General features: G+C 38.5%; 1 protein-coding gene across 2 annotated transcripts in view; it reads left to right on the forward strand.

Moving 5' to 3' along the window:
• The window catches only part of LOC5579017 (protein msta), a 46618-nt gene extending 31021 nt beyond the window's left edge, over positions 1–15597 (forward strand). Inside the window, exons 4-8 of one of the 2 annotated variants that reach the window (XM_021838785.1) lie at positions 2770–2954; positions 3350–3626; positions 12778–12897; positions 14775–15037; positions 15356–15597. In XM_021838785.1, the coding sequence (XP_021694477.1) occupies positions 2770–2954; positions 3350–3626; positions 12778–12897; positions 14775–15037; positions 15356–15484 (974 nt within the window). In that variant the 3' untranslated portion in view covers positions 15485–15597. The remainder of the gene's footprint in view (positions 1–2769; positions 2955–3349; positions 3627–12777; positions 12898–14774; positions 15038–15355) is intronic. The other variant, XM_021838836.1, reaches the window with a different exon arrangement.
• Positions 15598–20437: the final 4840 nt, after the last annotated feature.

A 20437-nucleotide genomic window follows, 5' to 3' on the forward strand; every position in this document is an offset into this window, starting at 1 on the left:
TTTAAATACCTTGAGTGGACTTGAAAGATTTGTTTTGGAAAAATTTCTGAAAATAATCATGCAGCAATTTCTGGAGAAATCCTTGGAGGAATCACCAAAGAAATCACTGGAGAAATTCCCAGAGTATTCCCTTGATTTTTTTGTTCCCCAATATATCACTGGAAAAAAAATAAAGCAACCCCTGAATGAGTTCCTGAAGGATTCTCTAAGGTTCCTGGTGCATTCCTTGGAAAAAAGTCCTTGAAGAAATACTGGAAGGAATTGATGGATAAGTTCCTTTAGGAATCTTCGGAGAAATTTATGGTAGATTATTGAAGAAATTCCTGCAAAAAACCCAGGACGAATATCCCGTAGGTTCCCTTCAGAGATACAAGGAAGAATCTTTGAAGGAAATACAAAAGAATTTATTGAAGATAACCGTAGAAAAATACCGGGAGGAACTCTCGAAAAAATTGCAAGTCGAATCTCTGAAGAAATTTCTGCTGATACTCGTGTAGGAAGTTTTGATGGTTTTTTTTTGCGGTATTTCTCGTGGAATCCCTGAAGGCTTTCCGATGGAATCCTTGGAGTTTTTTTTTGTTGGAATTCCTGGAAAAACTCCTCGATGAATCCTTGGATCAATTCAGGGTAGAAGTATTGTAAGGGTTCCTGGAGTAAATCTCTGCATGCATTTCTGTTGGAATTTTTGAAGGATTTTCTAGAGAAAATCGGTGAAGGATTTTCTGGAGGAATCTGTGGATGAAATCACTAGAAGAAACAATGAAAAGTTTTTGATAAGAGCAGTTCCTGATGGAATTCCTGGATCCTTATGATGGAATCTTTAAGAATTTTTAGAGGAATTCCTGGTGGAGTCGAAGGAAAAAAAAACCCTGATAGAATCTGTTTCGAAATTCCTGAACTTTCACTAGAGGAAATCTTAAATAAATCTTTGGAGAATTTTCTTATGAAATTCTTGAAATAAGCATTGGATGAATCATTGAAGAAATCCCTCGGGAAGTTTTTGTTTAAATCCCTGGAAGAATCTGCAGAAAAATTGCTAGACGGAATCGCTGAAAAAATTCTTGGTGGCATTTCTGAAGCAAGTCCGTGTGGAATTCAAGGAGGAATCGTAGAAAGAAGCCCTGAAAAAAGTCTTGGTTAAATCTTTGGGAGAATTTGTAATGATGAATTGCTTGAGAAATCCCTTAAGAAGTATGTTATGTGATTCCTGGATGATGGAATCCTTGAAACTAGCTTGAAGAAATCTTTGAAATAAATGCTATAACTATAGCTGAAGGAATTCTTGGAGGCCTTGGAGTAAGCCCAGAAGGATTACTGAAAAAAAAAATACTTGCGAAACATTTTCGATTGATCTTTGAAGGAATCAGTGGAGGAAATCCACATTAATTTTTAGAGGAACCTTTGAAGGAATCTCTGGAAGAATGTCACCTGGATGCATGCCTGAAAGATTTTCTTCGGAGGAATTTCAAATTGAATCTGTGGATAAATTTATAGCAGAATTATTGATAAAATTCTTGCAAGGATCCCAGGAAGAATTTTTGGTGAAATTCTTAGTATTCCATGCATTTTTGAAAAAACTACAAAAAAGAATAACTAGAGTAAACCACTAAAAGACTCTGAATAGAACGTTTGAAAACAATTCCACAACCATTCTAATATCGATGACTGCTCAGAATATTCCCCGACAAATACCCCTCATAATTTAAGAGTTTTACCGGAATACTTCGTGCACATTATAACTGGAATTCCTCATCAATATCCATTTCTTCCGGTATTCAAATGTTGAAAGTTCTGCTCTTCTTTACTGCGATTATTGTCAAAAAAAATTGTAGATATATTCTCCCTTACAGCCATAAACATCTAAAAAATAATAATCACATACCTATTCACTATCTCTCCTATGGCGGTTCTGCTGGAAATCCTTCTTCGATCAACATCTTGGTAGGAATTCTTTAAAAAATGTTGTTGAAGTAGGAATATGGGTCCACGAATCTTAGAATCTTAGAAGTCCAAAGAGTTTATTAAACGACGCATCGAATCTGAAATACATTAACCATTAGTCATTTAAAAATCATAATATAATGGTTGGAATCCTCTTGAAAGCCGTTAGGAGTCTCTTTTGAAACTCTTGAAATGCCTTTTCAATTCCTCAAAAGTTCAATGCAACTACCGGAAACGCTTTGTACGCCGTTCATTGTTTTCTAGGTTCGATTAATCAAATTTCCTTGCAAAACGTCTTTTGTGAACCCGATAGGGGAACTGGGGGTAATATGCCCATAGGGGGCAAAACGCGCCACCATCGATTTGGACGAACGATGTGTTTTAGAATGCTTTTTTTTCATCCTAGATCATAGAAAAGTATGGCTAACGCCAAACTCAAGCGAGGCGTTTTACCCCGCAAAACAATACATATTCAGTTAAACAAGCATTTTTTCAAAATTAATTTATAAGCCCCAGAAAAGCTAAAATGGATAGCTGTTTCTACTATTTGGTAGAAAACATGTTTGTTTATCTGACCATAATTAAAAAAAAAGAGCATAAAATAATGTTTGTCACATCTAAAATCGCTGTTCTCCTTAACATGGGCCAACAACCCCCAGTCCCCCTATCAGTATCGATTCAAACCATGATTGCCCGAGCTTCACACAGATCCATTAAATATGCACGTGGCATACCTAAGTCACGTGTTCACTAGTTAGTTTCCAACTTACTAGCTCCCGTATGTTCCGGTTCACAAATTACAATAAGCCTTTTCCGCCTCATCTACAGTGGACATTCCGAAGGACGCCGTCATTAGCATTTCCTACACCCAACCGCTCCTCAGCACCATCCAGCGCCGATACGCCATCCAGCAGTCCAAGTGCTTTGAGTGCTGCTGCGACCGCTGCCGGGACCCAACCGAGCTGGGAACCTACCTAGGATCCATCGTGTGCCCATCCTGTCGCAAAGCCAAGGTCTGTATCGGTAGCGTAAGAAGGGGTAACATTGATAGGTTTGCCTACATTTAGGCGCGTTACGCAATTCTTTTCTTCTTAAACTCTTTATTAGTATTATTCCAAACATTACATTTATTTCTTATATCTAGGTGTTCTGTGTTAGGAAACACTATCATCCATTGTCTTTATCTTTATCTTTCTTCCTGGTATTACAACAGCTAGTTCATATTGGTAAAGGATACAACATGGCCGACCTGAAAATTTGTTTATCTAAAACTTACAACATAAGATTTTTTTCTAAACAAACTGATCAATGTTACCCCGCATTACGGTACCCGTGAGTGAATGAATGAATTAATAGTTGTTCAACCAGTATCCCCTCTCCTATGAACCGCACATTCCCGTCCCCCTAGGTTGTGGCCTTCGATCCGTTGGACCTGCGCTCCGATTGGCAGTGCGAGAGTCGCAAGTGCTCCTTCCGGGAGTCGGCCGTCGATGCGGTGCGACGTAATGAGCTCCGGCAGGCCGAGATAATGGCGTTGGCCCGTACGGTTTCGCCGCGTGACCAGTATGAGCAGTTCCTGGTAACCCATCAGCTGGAATCCTCAAAAGGGGAACTGGAGCTGCTGCACCCGTGGAATAGCAATGTGCTGCAGGTGAAGTACGCTCTGACGCAGCTGTACCGGGGAGGTGAGTATGCGTTTCAAATGATGTACCTTCTCATTTGATGGATTCTGAATGGTCATTAGCGTAACTTGAACTCAAATCTAGAGGGGGCTTGACCTTTCTGATCGAAAAAATCCCTTAAGTAAAGCGTATGCTTAGCATGAGAGTAAAAATTTTCTAGGGGGGGCTTGAACTTTTCTAGGGGGGTCTAAGCCCCCCTAGCCCCCCCGTATTTACGCCAATGTGAATGGTATTCATTTCGCAGCGAGAGTTTAGCTTATTTCGTACGATGGTGGGTTTGTGGCGCATAAGGAAGGAAAATTATCATTACTAGAGGAGAACTCCTCCTCCTCGAATTTAGATAAAACTATTTTGCTTGATGCGGGAAGCAGATTATATTCCTGTAAGAAGCCGATCATGTTATTGAATGTAAAGGTTTTCGGTACAGCTTCTATGCAAATTGCTTTCTAATTTTCATGGAGAATGCATTGAGATGTACTTGCATAAATAATGTGAATACGAATATGCAGGGCCGGATTTACAAATGTGTGGGCCCCGGGGCCAGAGTCTTGTGGGGGCCCTTTTCCCAAAAAAACTTGTTTGATAAAATTGAATGAATGTAAGGTTTTAGGTACAGTCAGGTCTCCTATTAGATACATGGTTGGGGGGGGCGTAATAGGAATCTGCGTTATAGGAGACCCAGGGCTTATGGGATTTCATCACTTTGAGGGTGTCGTTGAATATCTCGTATGCCAAAAGAGATAGCACAGTACTATCTTCGGCGAAGTTTCAGTGCTAAGTACGATCTACCTTTAGGAGTTGAGGATCAACCTTTCAGTTGAGAACTTGACCGGTAGGGGCGCTTTTTCTGATTTGCACTACCGTGCGCCCCCGTTAATTTGAACGGTACCTCATGCAAACCATCGGGGTTCATTTTTAATTTGAACATCTAGTCACCCTAGAAACGTGTTTCTGGTTACCTCTTTCACTGTTTTGTTTTGATTCTGCGTTCCGTTCCACAGTGTTCCATCTCACTTCACTCCGTTCCATGAGCTAAATGACGTTTGAACCATTTTTAATCTGAACGATGTGCAAATTAGCGGGGTACAGATTAAAAAGTGTTCAGATTAAATGAGGTCAAACCAACGGGGGTTGTTCAGTAGCTCAAGGGCTGACATTATTTGAGCCGAAAGTTTCGAAATTTTGCCACTAGGCAGCGCTGGTGAGCAAATAATTTTTGTTTCGTGGATAGCTCAGTAGCCTGACCACTTAGAAAGATGGCGTCTTCGGCAAAATTGCTCAGTATCACAAGGGCTAACATTATTTGAGCCGAAAATTTCGACATTTTGCCACTAGGCGGCGCTAGTGAGCAAATAATTTTTGTTTTGCGCATAGCTCAGTAGCCTGACCACTTAGAAAGATGGCGTCTTCGGAAAAGTTGCTCTGTATCACAAGGGCTAACATTATTTGAGCCGAAAGATTCAAAATTTTGCCACTAGGCGGCGCTAGTGGCGACGCCATCTTTCGTAGTGGTCAGGCTACTGAGCTATGCGCAAAACAAAAATTCTTTACTCACCAGCGCCGCCTAGTGGCAAAATTTCGAAACTTTCGGCTCAAATAATGTTAGCCCTTGTGATACAGAGCAATTTTGCCGAAGACGCCATCTTTCTAAGTGGTCAGGCTACTGAGCTATCCGCAAAACAAAAATTCCATGCTCACTAGCGCCGCCTGGTGGCAACATTTCGAAACTATCGGTTCAAATAATGTTAGCCCTTGTGATACTGAGTAACTTTGCTCAAGACGCCATCTTTCTAAGTGGTCAGGCAACTGAGCTATGCGCAAAACAAAATTTACATGCCCAATAGCGCCGCCTAGTGGCGTAATTCCGTATCAGAATGACCACCACATGTCAGCCCTTGAGCTACTGAACAACTCTTCCGAAGACACCAACCTTCCAAAACATCAGGATTCAGAGATATCATATGTTACAAAATTTTGCATTCTTATCCCTCATGGTCATATAGTGCAAATCAGAAAAAGCGCCTCTACCGGCCAAGTTCTCAACTAGAAGGATGATCCTCAACTCCTAAAGGTAGATCGTACTTAGCACTGAAACTTCGCCGAAGACAGTACTGTGCTATCTCTTTTGGCATACGAGATATTCAACGACACCCCCAAAGTGATGAAATCCCATAAGCCCTGGGTCTCCTATAACGTTCTGGTGTGTCTTATAGAAGTGAGCGTAATAGGAGTGCACGTTATAGGAATGCGTTTAATAGGAGACCCGACTGTATTTCGGAAATGATATTTGAATGTAGTTGCCAGTTACCAGAAGTAAGAATCTAACTGCTTTGAATTCTTCATTAACATAACTTGAGATCAGAATACTTTAGGTGAAGATGAATCGAAGCCAAATTTCAAATTTTCAAGAGCACAAATCTGGAGAACCGATTACTCATTGGAGCTGGAAAACTCAATTGAATTGTCGCCACCAGCTAGTAACCAATCGATCAGGTTTTCAGCTTTAACGGATGTTCGATTCTCCAGGTCTGTGCTCCTGAAAATTTAAGGTTTTGCTTCGATTCATCTTCACCTTAAGAGTCATGAATTGCTATTGGAGAAAAAAATATAAAACTCAAAAAAAAAAAAACAAAATAATTGTAATTCGATACACTGTTTTTGTTGTGTTGGATCTCTTAACTATTCTATGGATTTGATTTTTGCAATTCGCGAAATAAGTTCACCGAATATCATAGTGATCTAATATAAATATGAGAGATCATTAAGAGTTCGAAAAGTATGCATATTTCTCTAATGGCGTTTTCGTTAATTGCTGTCAAAACGCTTTTTTATTCAGTCGAGTCGGACCCGGGTTTGCACCAGCTTCGAACCAAACAAAACGAGGTCAACGCACAACTATATTTAGGTATTCTACTTTTTAAAATGTGAAATCATCGAAAACCACCTAGAAATTTTAATTTCGTTTACTTTAATTTTGATGCTTTTTCACGTCCTGCCCTCCGCATGTGTTGGTTTTCATGTGACAGTTGGTGACAGGTTCCCTTGACTTTTGAGAGCTCGCAATCTAAGCCAGCTGTCTCCTCTCTCTTAGGCTCTAACCCGAGCGGGGTCAAACTGCCAAAAATGGGTTATTTACATTTTTGCATTAATCAAAATTAACGATTATACAGTGACATTTGATGTTATTTTTCATTAGATTATAAATTAGACTTAGAAGTAAGTCTATGTAGAATTTGATAAAATTGTGTGGCTGACAGTTCGAATGTAGAAACGCCACAGTTGATTAGACTAGAACCTGGATCCGTTTTCGTTCGTTTATTGCGATTCGGGTCAGACCTGACCCCAGGTTTAGAACCGAAAACGCCATAAGATCCAAAATAATGGGACAAATATACTCCAACAGGATGAGACACTAATTTTCTGACCCACATATTTTTTGAGTTATTAATATTGTGTTTTATTATTTTGGTTTGAGTATGTTTTGGGTGAATCTCAACTGTTATTTTAAAATCAATTTAAATATTTTTGAATCTTTTGATTCAGAAAAAGTTTGTACTCCCTAATAGATTTGTAATACAGACGTCTCTCCTCATCGAAGAGATCATCGAGATAGGGAAAGATCGAAACAAAGAACATATTTTTAATGAATAAAACAAAGAACATATTTTTAATAAAGAAAAAAAGATACAATACTAAACAGCCAGATATCATTGCGTGCTCCCAAACTATTTTGGATAAATAAAATTTGATCTAGTTACCTTTGATAGCAATAGAGTCAGGCATGGTGGTGTAGGTGCTGAGGTATTGTTTGATGGGGATGTGTTTGAACTTGTTGAAGAATTTTATTACCTTGGAACACTTGTGACATGTGACAGCGACGTTTCCCGCGAAGTAAAAAGACGTGTTGCGGCTGCAAATAGGGCCTTTTACGGACTACGTAACCAGCTTAGGTCCCGCAGCTTGCAAACGGAAACAAAATTCGATCTGTATAAAACATTGATTCTTCCGGTGTCTCTTTACGGGCACGAAGCGTGGACATTGAAAAAGTCAGACAGGAAAGCTCTCGGTGTTGGCGTGACGCTACGCTGTAGCCATAGGTATCAAGGTATCTAGTTACCTTTGATACGGGGCATATTAATTTTAAGTTTTTATAGTAGTTTAAGTTAACTCACGAAGGAACAATTTCGGGTTTGGGGAGTAAAAATAAGAGTAACGTGCTTCTAGGTTGAGCGCCAGATCACAAGTGATCAGACGACGATTTATTTCGCTTTTATCAGCTCAGGTACTATTCCGAACGTGATACCACAGTATATCACAATACAGACGATTCTATAAATTCCGTATATTATAGCTCTTCCCCCTTTAGACAATATTTAGGTAATTCACTTTAATTCGAAATGACATTAATCATTGTTATCTATACATGAAATTCACTTATAATTATTTCGAAATCAGATAAACTGAAATTAATAATTCATTTATAATCATAATCTTTGTCACGTTTCAATGTTCTCTTGCGTTTCAATCTACGGGGTGGGTTATCCTGCAGGTTAGCTGATAAGGCATCTCGTTTACGGCTTCCGTTGCTTCGAGTGGGTATAACAGGGAATTCCCCGTGTCTTTCTGCTTCAGAGTTGCCCATTGGCGATTGCTCAGCGTTGTTCATTGGGATGACCACATTAGGAAGCAATGGAGCATTGACGGTGCTTTTAACCATTTTCAGCTGGGCCCGATGTGCCATGATTGTTGCGTTTCCAATGATAATCTGAAATGTATTGATCGAAAATCTTTTTAGAAAGATTGCTTTCAACCAACGTTCTTTAACGTTAGGATTATGGTTTCTAAACCACACCTCATCTCCTTCAGTAAGTTTCTCCATAGGGTCTAGCTGCTTCGCTAATTCAGTACTTGGGTAATCTCCATCATCTGTTTGAGGTGTGGATAAAAACTTTTTATAACTATTCTTAGGTTTAATGAGGTCTACTAAGGTCTTTGGTTTGAATGAAAACAACTTCTCTGAAGGAAAGTCACCCTCGGATGAAGCCGTATTTCGATAGTTAAATAAAAATAGATTGATTAGGTCCTCCAATTTCAATTCCATTAGGGCTGGATCGAGCAAAAACTTTTTTAGCACTTCTTTCACCGTCCTTACCATTCTTTCCGCCTGGCCATTGCTGGACGGGTGGTAAGGTGGACTTTTCAGGACTACAATCCCTTGCCTTTCTAAAAATTGTTTAAACTGGTGGGAATTGAAAGGGGGACCACCGTCCGAGACTAAAACGTCTGGCAGGCCAAACCTAGCGAACAGTTCTACTAGTTTGGTTAAAACTTGATTGCACTCAGTTCCCTTTCTCATCCATATTACTTCTAACCATTTAGAGTAACTATCGACGATAAGTAGGAAAGTATGATGGTTGAAGTAAAAAAAAATCAATATGTATACGACTGAATGGTCTAGTAGTAGGAATCCATTTAGATAATTGTTTCTGTTTTGGAACTATAGTCATGCAATTACACACATCACAGTTTGCCACATATGCCTCGATATCTGAATTGATCCCAAACCAGTATACGTATCGCCTTGCTTGCTGTTTCATTTTTACTATACCAGAATGGTTGGCGTGCATCATCTTAAGTATCCTGCTTTGCATTTGCTGTGGTATGACCACCCTGTTCTTGTACAATAGGCAATCTTCTATAATCTCTAAATCGTGCTGATTTGAATAGACGTCCGCAAAACGCTTGTCTATTCTCTCAGGCCAACCATTCTGCCAAAACGAAATTATATTTGTTAAAAAATCATCTTTCTTAGTTAATTCAGCTATTGCCGTAAAGTCTATAGGAAAATCGTTGCCAAAATTTATACTAGACACACAATCTACATCACAATATTCGGGGACATCTTGCTTCAAGGGAAATCTTGAGCAGAAGTCCGCATTGCCCATTTTGGCTGATGGTCTATACCGTATTTCAAAATCGTAAATGGAAAGTTTAAAAAAAAATCTTTGTAGTCTTGTCACGAATATCGAGTTCTTACCCGCTTTACCAAAAATGCCAACCAGGGGCTTATGGTCAGTGTATACTAGAAAATGTTGTCCGTACAGGTATTTATGAAATTTTTTAATTGTGCAAACTAGAGCTAATGCTTCTAAGTGGAGTATTGGATAAGCTTTCTGGGCGTCATTTAACGAAAAGGACGTAAAGGGCCTATCTCCTTTACGTCCTTTTCGTTAAATGACGCCCAGAAAGCTTATCCAATACTCCACTTCTCAATTCCTTTGACAATATGTGCGATAACTCTTCCGAGGCCATAGCCCGACGCGTCAGACACTACCACTATGGGTTTTTTTGGATCATAAAATTCTAAAAAATCTGCTTCAAGTAAAGAGGTTTTACTTTTTTCAAATGCTGCCTGACAAACATCGTTCCATTCATATTTAACACCCTTTTTTAGTAAATTATACAAGCTATACAGTTTGGATGACAAATTAGGGATAAACTTATGATAATAATTAATCAATCCCAAAAACGATTTCAGTTCTGTTGTATTTCTAGGCACTTTTGCACTTTGAATGGTATCAATTTTGTCTGTGCAAGGCATTAAGCCTTGCTCGCCAATAATGTGACCCAAAAATTTCAACTCCGTAACGAAAAACTTACACTTCTCCCAATTGATTTTAATGTTTACCTCTGAAAGTCTTTCAAGAACTAATATAAGTTTCTGTTTACATTCATCTAGGTCTTTACCTGCAATTAAAACATCATCAAGGTATACAAAAACATGCTCAATACCTCTCAATACTTGGTCCATTACTTGTTGAAAAATTGATGCGCTAGAAGAAGCACCTTGCGGCAATCTATGATATTTATAGAGGCCTTTTAGGGTATTTATTACCATAAATTTCTCAGATTTCTTCGATAAGGCCAATTGTGTGTATGCTCCTTCCAAGTCCAATGAACAAAAACATTTACATCCCGCCAACCCTGCAAACACATCTTGCGCGGTCGGAAGAGGATAAGTATGAGCGATGATCTGTTTATTGATTGAAACTTTGCAATCAATGACCAACCTAATTTCGTTGTTTTTCTTCATCACTACCACTACCGGCGAAGCCCACTCACTCGTCTCAATTGGAGTTATCACTTTTTCTTTCCGTAATTTATCTAAGTAAGTAGAAACTTTATCTCTTAGCCTATAAGGAACATCGTATGCTTTCTTAAATATCGGTGTGTCATTCTTCAAAACCAAATCTGCCTCAAACCCCTTTATAGGAGACGAAAAGTCTTTCTTGAAAACTGTACTAAACTGTTGCCTTATTTCTTCAACTAAGTTCGCGTTTTTTATTATATTAGAAAAATATTGCCTTCGATCCGGGAAAAATGTATCCAACCATGGTCGGCCAAAAAGTGGAAAGAAATTATTAGAGCAATCTAAAACTAATAATTTCAACTCCGCCTCAATTCCATTATGTCTGACCACCACTGTAGCTTCTCCTTCTATTTTTAGTTTCGACCCATTCACAACTATCAATTGTTTCGTACATTTTTGTAGGGGTTTGTCAAAAAACGTAAGATATTGACCTTTACTTATGACGGAAACCGACGAACCACAGTCTACCTCCATTGTAACTGGTTTACGATCAATAGTCAACTCTATCAGACACGGTTCGCTAATTCTATTTATAGACGACACCAACATACAGTCGACTTTCCACATCTCGATGTTCTACATCTCGATATCTCTCCCTATGTCGATGATTTTTTCGGTCCCTTCATTCTGCATACATTTTCACACTCCTTATCTCGATATCCTTCTTTTCTCGATATCTCCCTATCTCGATGTGATTTTCGTTCCCAATTTTCTCTCCGTATGTCGATATGCCCATTATCAAAGGTTACTAGACTAGATTTTAGAGATTCAAAACAATTTGCGAAGACGAAATGACATCTGTTTGTTTTTGATTTTCCTGGCAACGGAGTGATTTTCAATCTAGTATTCATTAAAAATTTGTTCTATGTCTCGATCTCTCCCTATCTCGATGGACCTTTCGATATCGAAATGTGGAGAGGCGACTATACAAGATAATTCACCTGTGTCATTATTGTCGTTCTCATCCTCACTGTCGGAGTCATTGGTAGTCATCCTGCTTAACAGCTCATTTAAGTGTCTATCCGCACTGGGTCCAGGTTTGTGTGACTCCACCAGATTAATGGCATCCCTTCGTAGATTTTTTAGCCTAAAGCATTTTCTTTTGATATGCCCTTTGGCACCGCAAAAATCACATGTATAGCCTGAATAATTAGGTCGTCTTTTTTCTTGACTTTTTGTCGGAAATTTTCCCCAATTCTTCTATTACTATTAGGAGAATTTTCAGCCTGATAATTTCGGCTCTAAGGCTTTGCCCCTAATCTGGTTTTAACTGGACCTCGCATTGAAGCCACTTGCTCATTCTCACGATTTGCAATCGTATAAGTCGTCAATAATTTGTTCATGGCTTGCCCAACAGTGGGTACACCAAGTGTTCTGGCATTTGCCCCCGCCATTTCCCAAGTAGTAATAATTTTTTCTGCTACTTTCAATGTAAGATTTTTTTCGTTTAACAATCTTTGTTGCAAGGCAACTTCTCTGACCCCAGCTACCAGTCGGTCTCTGATCGCCAGCTCTTTAAAGTCACCGAAAGAACAAAACTCAGCTTGTAGTTTAACGAATAAGACAAAGTCTTCTAAGGACTCGTCCGGTTGTTGAATGCGATTATTGAATTTGAACCGCTGAATTAAGTCCGATTCGGTCTTGTCTAATCTTGTTTTAAGCTTGGAAACCATCTCTTTATAATCAACTTCAGCAATATTAGTATTGGGGTACAATAATTTCAGTTCCTTGTATACTACTGGTCCTCCCAGCGTAATAAAATGGGGTTTGCGCGAGTGTTCTTGTATAGCATTAGCTTCAAAAAAGAAATCAAGTCGTTCCATCCATTCGGCAAACGAAATTCCCCTACGGTAAGGCTCAATAGTTTTAGCCATGCCTACCGCGGCCATGTTAACACAAAAGAAATGACCAATTGAAATATAACAATACTAATTCAATAACCTCGTCTTTTTTGAATAGGAACAAGAAAAAAAATGCACTCACCCGAAATCCACTCTATTGCAGATAGCGTCAGACTTTTGCCGACTTATTTTTCTCACCAATCTCCTTTTGGCACGGAAATCCTTGTGGTCGAACCGCACTCACTGGCGAGAATTCTGGGCAAGCACACACCACACTTCCAAGGTAATGCTCCAGCTAGGTATGAAGTACAGCGTTTTCAGCGGATGCCGAAAACGTGTCAACTGGACTTCAGCCTCTAGTAGCTGGCCGGATAGAACGACGCTGGTTCAAGCAAGGGTGCTCTGATGCACGAAAACCTTGAATAAAAAGGCACTTTTAATAAGAAACGCTAATAATCTCACAACTTCTTCAATTCTAAGTCGCTTTAAAGAAAGATCAAAGGCTATTGTATAATATGCTATTGAACAACTGCCTTTGTTCTCTGAAATCGACGCCAATCAAATGGCGTTCTCAACAATTAAGAATAGTGTGCATGCGTCGAAAAAGCCAGCTTCTATAGGTTGCTTCGTACGATTATCCCTCTAATTTTCGTCACTTGCACTCGCGTAATTCTGCCGTAATTATCCACTTGCACAAAAACTTTTTATTCTCGTCGCCAACTTTTAAGTTTTTATAGTAGTTTAAGTTAACTCACGAAGGAACAATTTCGGGTTTGGGGAGTAAAATAAGAGTAACGTGCTTCTAGGTTGAGCGCCAGATCACAAGTGATCAGACGACGATTTATTTCGCTTTTATCAGCTCAGGTACTATTCCGAACGTGATACCACAGTATATCACAATACATACGATTCTGTAAATTCCGTATATTATAATTAACATACGGAGAGACAATTGGGAACGAAAAATCAACACGAGCACATCATGATACAGAGATATCGAGATAAGGGTGATATCGAGATATGGGGAGGAAAAATATGTGTAGATTGAAGGAACTGAAGAAATCATCGCCATAGGAAGAGATATCGAGATGTGAAGAGTCAACTGTAGTTCTTTAATATGCAATAATAAATATTTTAGTTGTAATTTGTGGGGGCCCCTAAAATGTGGGGGCCCGGGGCCATGGCTCCCTTGGACCCCCCGTAAATGCGGCCCTGCGAATATGCAATGCTAAAATTTAAACTTAATAAAATAGATCCGTCGCAGTTCGTGCAACTTACATAACATGCGCGGATCTGAATCTCAATTTCAATCACATTCTCTAACTCAGTCTCAGCTTCTATCTCAATGCCAATCTCAATCTCAATGTTAATGTTAATCTCCGTCACCGTCTAAGTCTCCGTCTCAGACTAAGGGTCGTCCATTAATTAGGTAAGGGCTTATGGGGGGAGGGGGGTTTGCGATTTCTTACGCACCATACAAATTATTTTTAATTAATGGATCGCCCCTTAGTTCATTACGCAACGCTTTCTCATTACGCAACTGTTTTGAGTTGCGTAATGAATCATTACACAAAAATTTGTCAGAAATTGTAGAATATTGGTGACTACATTCCGATATAATTTCTGATACCCTCAATTTGTCATCTACGATATTACAAAAAATGTTGTACGTAACTGGTTGCAGAACTCGATTTTTACAGCACTCGTCGTTATTATCCTACTCGACAAGCCTAGTAGGATAAATTTACGACTCGTGCTGAAAAAATCATCGTTCTGCAACTTGTTCCGTAAACTACTAATATACGAGTTATTTGAATTGAAACCTGGTAAAAAATATTCAAATTTGAATGTTGTAAAATTTTTGAAGATGATTTAACGAATCTTAAAATGCAATCAATTATATACACAATTTTTGACACCTCAATGGTGGTTCCATTTTTAAACATTTCCAAAACCCTGAAAGGACGCTTTGTTTGATTTAAATTTATCCTCTCGTCGGAAACGCTTCACCGCATACCTAAAATGATACAACTCCATCACGAACGTGCCACAATTCGACAATGAATGTGTCAACCACCCATCAGCCGTATTGTTGTCCCATCCACCATTTTTTTATCTCTGTTCTTCTTCACAATAATAAAAAAAGGTTTCGCATTTCAGCCGCAACCGAACCGCAACCGGAAGCGCACCTTCGCCGCCAGGTGGAGCTCTGCCGGGACCTGCTGGAGGTGGCGAACCGTCTCGAGCCCGGGTTCAGTCCCTTTCGGGGCAAACTTCTGGTCGCGCTGCGGGATGCATTGCTAATTCTGCGGGAAAACCCATCACCGGCTGATTCGAACCCGGAGCACGTTCCACCGAGTAAAATGATGGCGACGACGAGCGAGGCCAAGCAACGGCGGCAGCGCGGCAGAATCAATTCCCAGGTACAGTAAAACCTCGTTTTTCTAATCTTATAATTACGTAAATACAATACAAATAGTAAAATAGCTCAAGCTTAATTGAAAAAAAAAAACTTTCTTGCAAGTTTAGACTTCAAAAGTCAAAAACTAAGAACTAAACTCTCTCTTCTAACGAAATAATTAAATTTACGAACCCCTCAATCAATGTTCCTAAATTGAGTCCTCAGTGCACCAAAATCGTTTGATTTATAAACAGTGTTTTTCCTCGGAAGGATCACAAACGAAGAAGGATGGGAAAAGTTAGCTGATGAGATTTTCATCATTTTTTTTTCTCTTTTGCAGATTACGCCCAATTGCGGCGGGGGAGGAGTGAAAAGTACGGCCCAGCTGTTGGACGAGGTGGAGAAGGAACTGGCGGAGATGGGGAAGTCGGATCCAACATTGTACGACGCTCAACCCAAAGCTCCGTGACAAGGGCCGTCGTGTCGTTTTAGGAAAAGTTACGTGACGAGTGGTGGGAGAGGAGAGGAAATTTGAAAGCTAGGAATGAAATCAAATAAATACTTAATTTGGTTCCGACCGCATGGTTTGAATTGCTCATTCAATTTACATTGGCGTTTTCGACGAAATTTTTCGAGCACCGTGCAAAGTGAGCCGTACTGCAAATTTGTGAAATTTCACTTGGCGATGGGCGAGAGGATGGGGAAATTTGGCATATTTCGTTGAAGTGGATTGAAATATGTTTTCTGGAGAGTCATATGGTGAAATGTATTGACATTTCTAACGAAATTTGTCTCCGAGTGATGTTATATGACTTTCCCTATTTGACTTACCTACCTCGATATCTTGCTAGCTACAGTGTAGTGTCACGCTATTTCCAGGCGTTTAGTAGATATTCAGCGGTCTTGGGTGATACTTCTCCAGTTGCTTCGAAAGGTACCCGGGTTCTCTTCCACTGCGTACAGTCAGCGTATTAATGGCCTTCAAAGACAATACGACCTCTACCAGATTCCGTGCTGAATATTTTTATCGCAATTCTTTCTTACGACATTCGCAATGCATGACCAGCCCAGCGAATTTACACGCTTCGCCATTTGCAAAATGTGGGACCGCAAAAGATCCTATTCGCAGACGCAAGACACCTTCTTACCTACCTTGACAACTTGATAGCTACAGCGTTGCGTCACGCCACTGACCTCTACCTGGTTCCCTGCTGAATTTTATTTTCGCAAGTCTTTCTTCCAAGATTCGCACTAAGTGATCAGCCCACTGAAGTCTGCCGTATTTTACACGCTTGATAATATTCGCATCTTTGAACACGGGACCTAAGCTGGTTACGTAGTCCGTAAAAAGCCCTATTCGTAGCCGCAACACGTCTTTTCACTTCGTGGGAAACGTCGTTGTCACATGTCACAAGTTATTTATTTATTTATTTATTTTGACTGATAATTTTGAAAAAGGGAAAAGCCCCTTTGAGTGATTTCCTTTCGAAATCTTTCTCAAAAAGGCACAAAACCTCTTTATCTTTTCTTATAACATTACAAAACAATAAAAAAAAACTCAAACTATAGGCTCATACGGCAAAAAAGAACCATAACAGAGCCGAAAACTGCAACATAATCTAGACTTGAGTGACCATTGATATCATGAAAAATGGGATGAGGGGGAGGGGGGGTGTCTAAGCATCATCTAGGCATCCAAACGCTATCTTGATATCTGAAAATAAAAAAAAATACAAAAAAAGCGAGTATCAAACAATATATGAAATATCGATTAAAAATTGAAATAAAAGTTTAAGTATAGGGTAGTGCTTTGTACCCAATATATCCCGAATTGAAACAGGAATTGGATGACCAAAATTGATTATATTGTTAAATAATTTTTCTCTTGGTAAAACGTATTTTGAACATTGAAGTACAATATGATCATTATCTTCATAATAGATTCCACACTTACACAAATTGGTATCCTTAATATTGATGCGATATACATGACTGTTACATGAATAATGATTCGATTTCAAATATTCAAAAGAGCAAATATTAAAACAAATATTAAACCCCTAAATGTAGACAATCTCCAAAGGAATCTCCTGATACCTAACAAAATATCAATAATTTGAACAAATTTGGCAAATTTGTACGAATTTCGATGATATAATCTGTTTAAGGGATATATTTCAAGCATCTTCCCAAACTTTCAGATTGACACCATGTCTAAGTCCTTGTTTAAAACAAGAAGTTTATAGGTGTCTGTCAATATCACACCGAACACGATTATGGAATTTTACATTATTTTCATAGAAATTAACATTATTTAACACAAAAAAAGCTTCACAACACACAATTCGACAATAGTTAAGTCAAACAACATTCATTTGCTTTATGTTACATTGATATTTGTGCTCTTTTAGTAAGAAATAAAATCATGTGACATTGTGATCAATTTCACCCTACTGATCAATTTGACCCGAATTTACGGTACTTGGTAGTGCCAGTTGAAGTTTTACTCCGCGAGCTACCCGTGGTAGTAAGTGGTGGAAAAAACGATGCTTTTAGGTGTTTCTTCAAGGTACAATATTGTGCCTCTGCCTTTGTATTTGCTGAACGTTGGCTGATTAATGGTGTACAAGGCTGAACACGGTAGCAGCTGAACACTAACATGAAGAAGAGCTTATTAAGCACTCTTGTTCAGCAGTACTCTGGAAGCTGAATATCGAGTTGAATAAACCATTTTTTTTTTAAGTTAACCTGAATTCGATTTCAGCTCAATAATCACGTGGTCCTTTTTCGCAAAGTGCACCTCTTTCGGAAGAATTAGATGCCCAAACAAAAAAATTATCGAGCAACGGACTTATGTTCTGTAACCGGTCGTTTGAGAACGTCTCGACCCATTGGAAGCCCACACAATAGAAACCTCAGCCAGCGCAGTTGCTGGCTAGTGTAGTTTGCTATTCCTTTACCTAAAAAACAATGCGCTCTCGGGCTAGGCACTGGATATATATAGAAAGCGTTGTGTTTGGATGGGCATCTAATTCTTCCGAAAGAGGTGCACTTTGCGAAAAAGGACCACGTGATTATTGAGCTGAAATCGAATTCAGGTTAACTTCTGCGTTCATGAGTCCTCTCATGGCGTAGGAGTAACGCGCCCTAACTAGAGATCAGGGAGTCGTGAGTTCGATTCTCACTGAGAAAACGTGTAACTTTTTCGCAAATCTTCACATCAATTTGTTCATCTAATCCAATTGCAAATTATATGTAATGTTTAGCTTTTCGGTAGTTGTTAAACTTCCACTCGGCAGGTTGACCACGATTCATAATTAAAAAACAAGTATGTATTAAAAATATAGTCAAATCAATATTCTTTATCCAACTATTGTACCGCCGAAGCTTAACAAGAATGTACAGACACGAAATCAATGTTTATTGAAAAACAGTTCAATCAACAAATATACAAATCACGTAGCGGATAATTGTTGTGAAAGAAACCAGGTTGATTTATGAACAATCTGTATTTCGAACAAAACACAGTAACTTACATGTTTTAAACGCACACGGGTCTATAGTAAAAACGTCTGAATTCTTCATCGATGAATTTGTGAGATAAGATTAAATAACTACACTCTAGCACGAAGATTTCCTGGAAACACATTTTGGTTCATTAAACGAAACGAAACATTTTGGTTCACTAATCGAAAACTATCGGGGATTCTGTTAAAAACCAAAAATCACAACACACTTTTGACAGCTGGCTTAAGTGTTTTTGCGTAGTACTAATATCAGTTCTCCAGCTTCAAAACAACCTTCAAAACAGCCTTTATTCAGACAAGTCGATAAGTTATTCTCTTGCTTACAATAATAATCATTCAGTCATATGTAGATCATATGTCAAGGTAAGTGGTTATATATCAGTGAATCGCAGTTCGATTCTCAACTGATCATGATTAAAAATCTTTGTAAAACTGTAAAAATAAAATTATTAAGAATGTAAATTTTGAAGAAATTCCAGTCACAAAACAAACGTCGTGAAATTGTTGACAGCTGAATCAACAATCTTAAATTACAGCCTACTTTGACCTAACTATAAAATTCGTAGCTAAGAAATGTCAACATCGAATTATCCCCTGCAGTTTTATAGCTAGCGTAAAAAGCTGGATACGCTCGCATTGTATGCTATTACAGATCGGACTCGATTATCCGGTGACTTGATTATCCGGGATTCGATAATCCGGAATTTTAGACACGATTATCCGGAATTTGTTTTTTGATGTTCTTGTTTTTCAAAAAAATTGAGATAATTTGTAATTGCAATATATAATATGAATGGTTTTGCAGTTTTTAACGTATTTAAGGGTTTAGAAAAGTGTATTTTGTGTATGCTGGTCAAAAATTTGTTTTTCTTGTAAAGACCCCTACTGATCCTAGAAATAATTTCTGGCTACGCTTCCGCATCATTTAAATAAAACAACAAAAATAAGATAATATTTAAGTTCTTTTATCGAAGATTTCAATTTTTTCTTAGTGATTCAATTATCCGGAGGATTCGATTATCCGGAGTGAAATAAAAATCGATACCGTAAATTCGGGTGAAATTGATCAGTAGGGTGAAATTGATCACTGTGTCACTCGATTTTATTTCTTCCCAATGGAGCACAAATATCAATGTAACCTGCAGTAAATGAACGTTGTTTGTCGTAAGTATGTCCAAATTATCTATTGTGAAGTTTTTTGTGTTCAACAATGTTCATTTCTATGGAAATAATGTGAAATTTCAAAATCTAGTACGTTGCAGTGGCAAACATCAATAAACTTCTAGTTCTAGACAAGGATTTGAACCTGGTATGATTCTGAAAGTTTGTGAGGATACTTAAAATATATCCCCAAACTAGATTTCATAACCAAAACTCGTACCAATTCGTTAATTTGGTTAAAATTATTGAATTTCTGTTATATATCAGGAAATTCCTTAGGAAATTGCATACATTTAGGCGTTTTCTGCGTTATTCTTGAAATTTAAACATTCATTATTTCTATAAATATTGTATTGTTAAGAGTTTGACAAGCATATTCGGATTCAGGGAGCTCAAATTTATTATGTGAAGTTGTTTTGAAAACTAACAATAATGGCATTGATAAGTGATCAATTTCACCCCGAAATGAGATCTCCTGATTTTTTTATTTTAGACATATTTTTTAGCACTAAAGTTACATTCGTTAGAAAATTTCGGTTCTTGAGTCAATGAGGCTCACCTTCATACTCGTTTTCCTGCATTCAATTGTTTGGCATTGTCAACATTATAGAAATCAGACAAGAAATACCGTGAAAATTGATCAATTTCACCCGAAACTACGGTACTCCGGATAATCGAGTCCGACCTGTATTCATCACATAATATATGCACGTATAACGTCTCCACTTTTGTAC

The sequence above is a fragment of the Aedes aegypti genome, chromosome 1 (assembly GCF_002204515.2).
Source record: "Aedes aegypti strain LVP_AGWG chromosome 1, AaegL5.0 Primary Assembly, whole genome shotgun sequence".
Classification (NCBI taxonomy): Eukaryota; Metazoa; Arthropoda; class Insecta; order Diptera; family Culicidae; genus Aedes; species Aedes aegypti.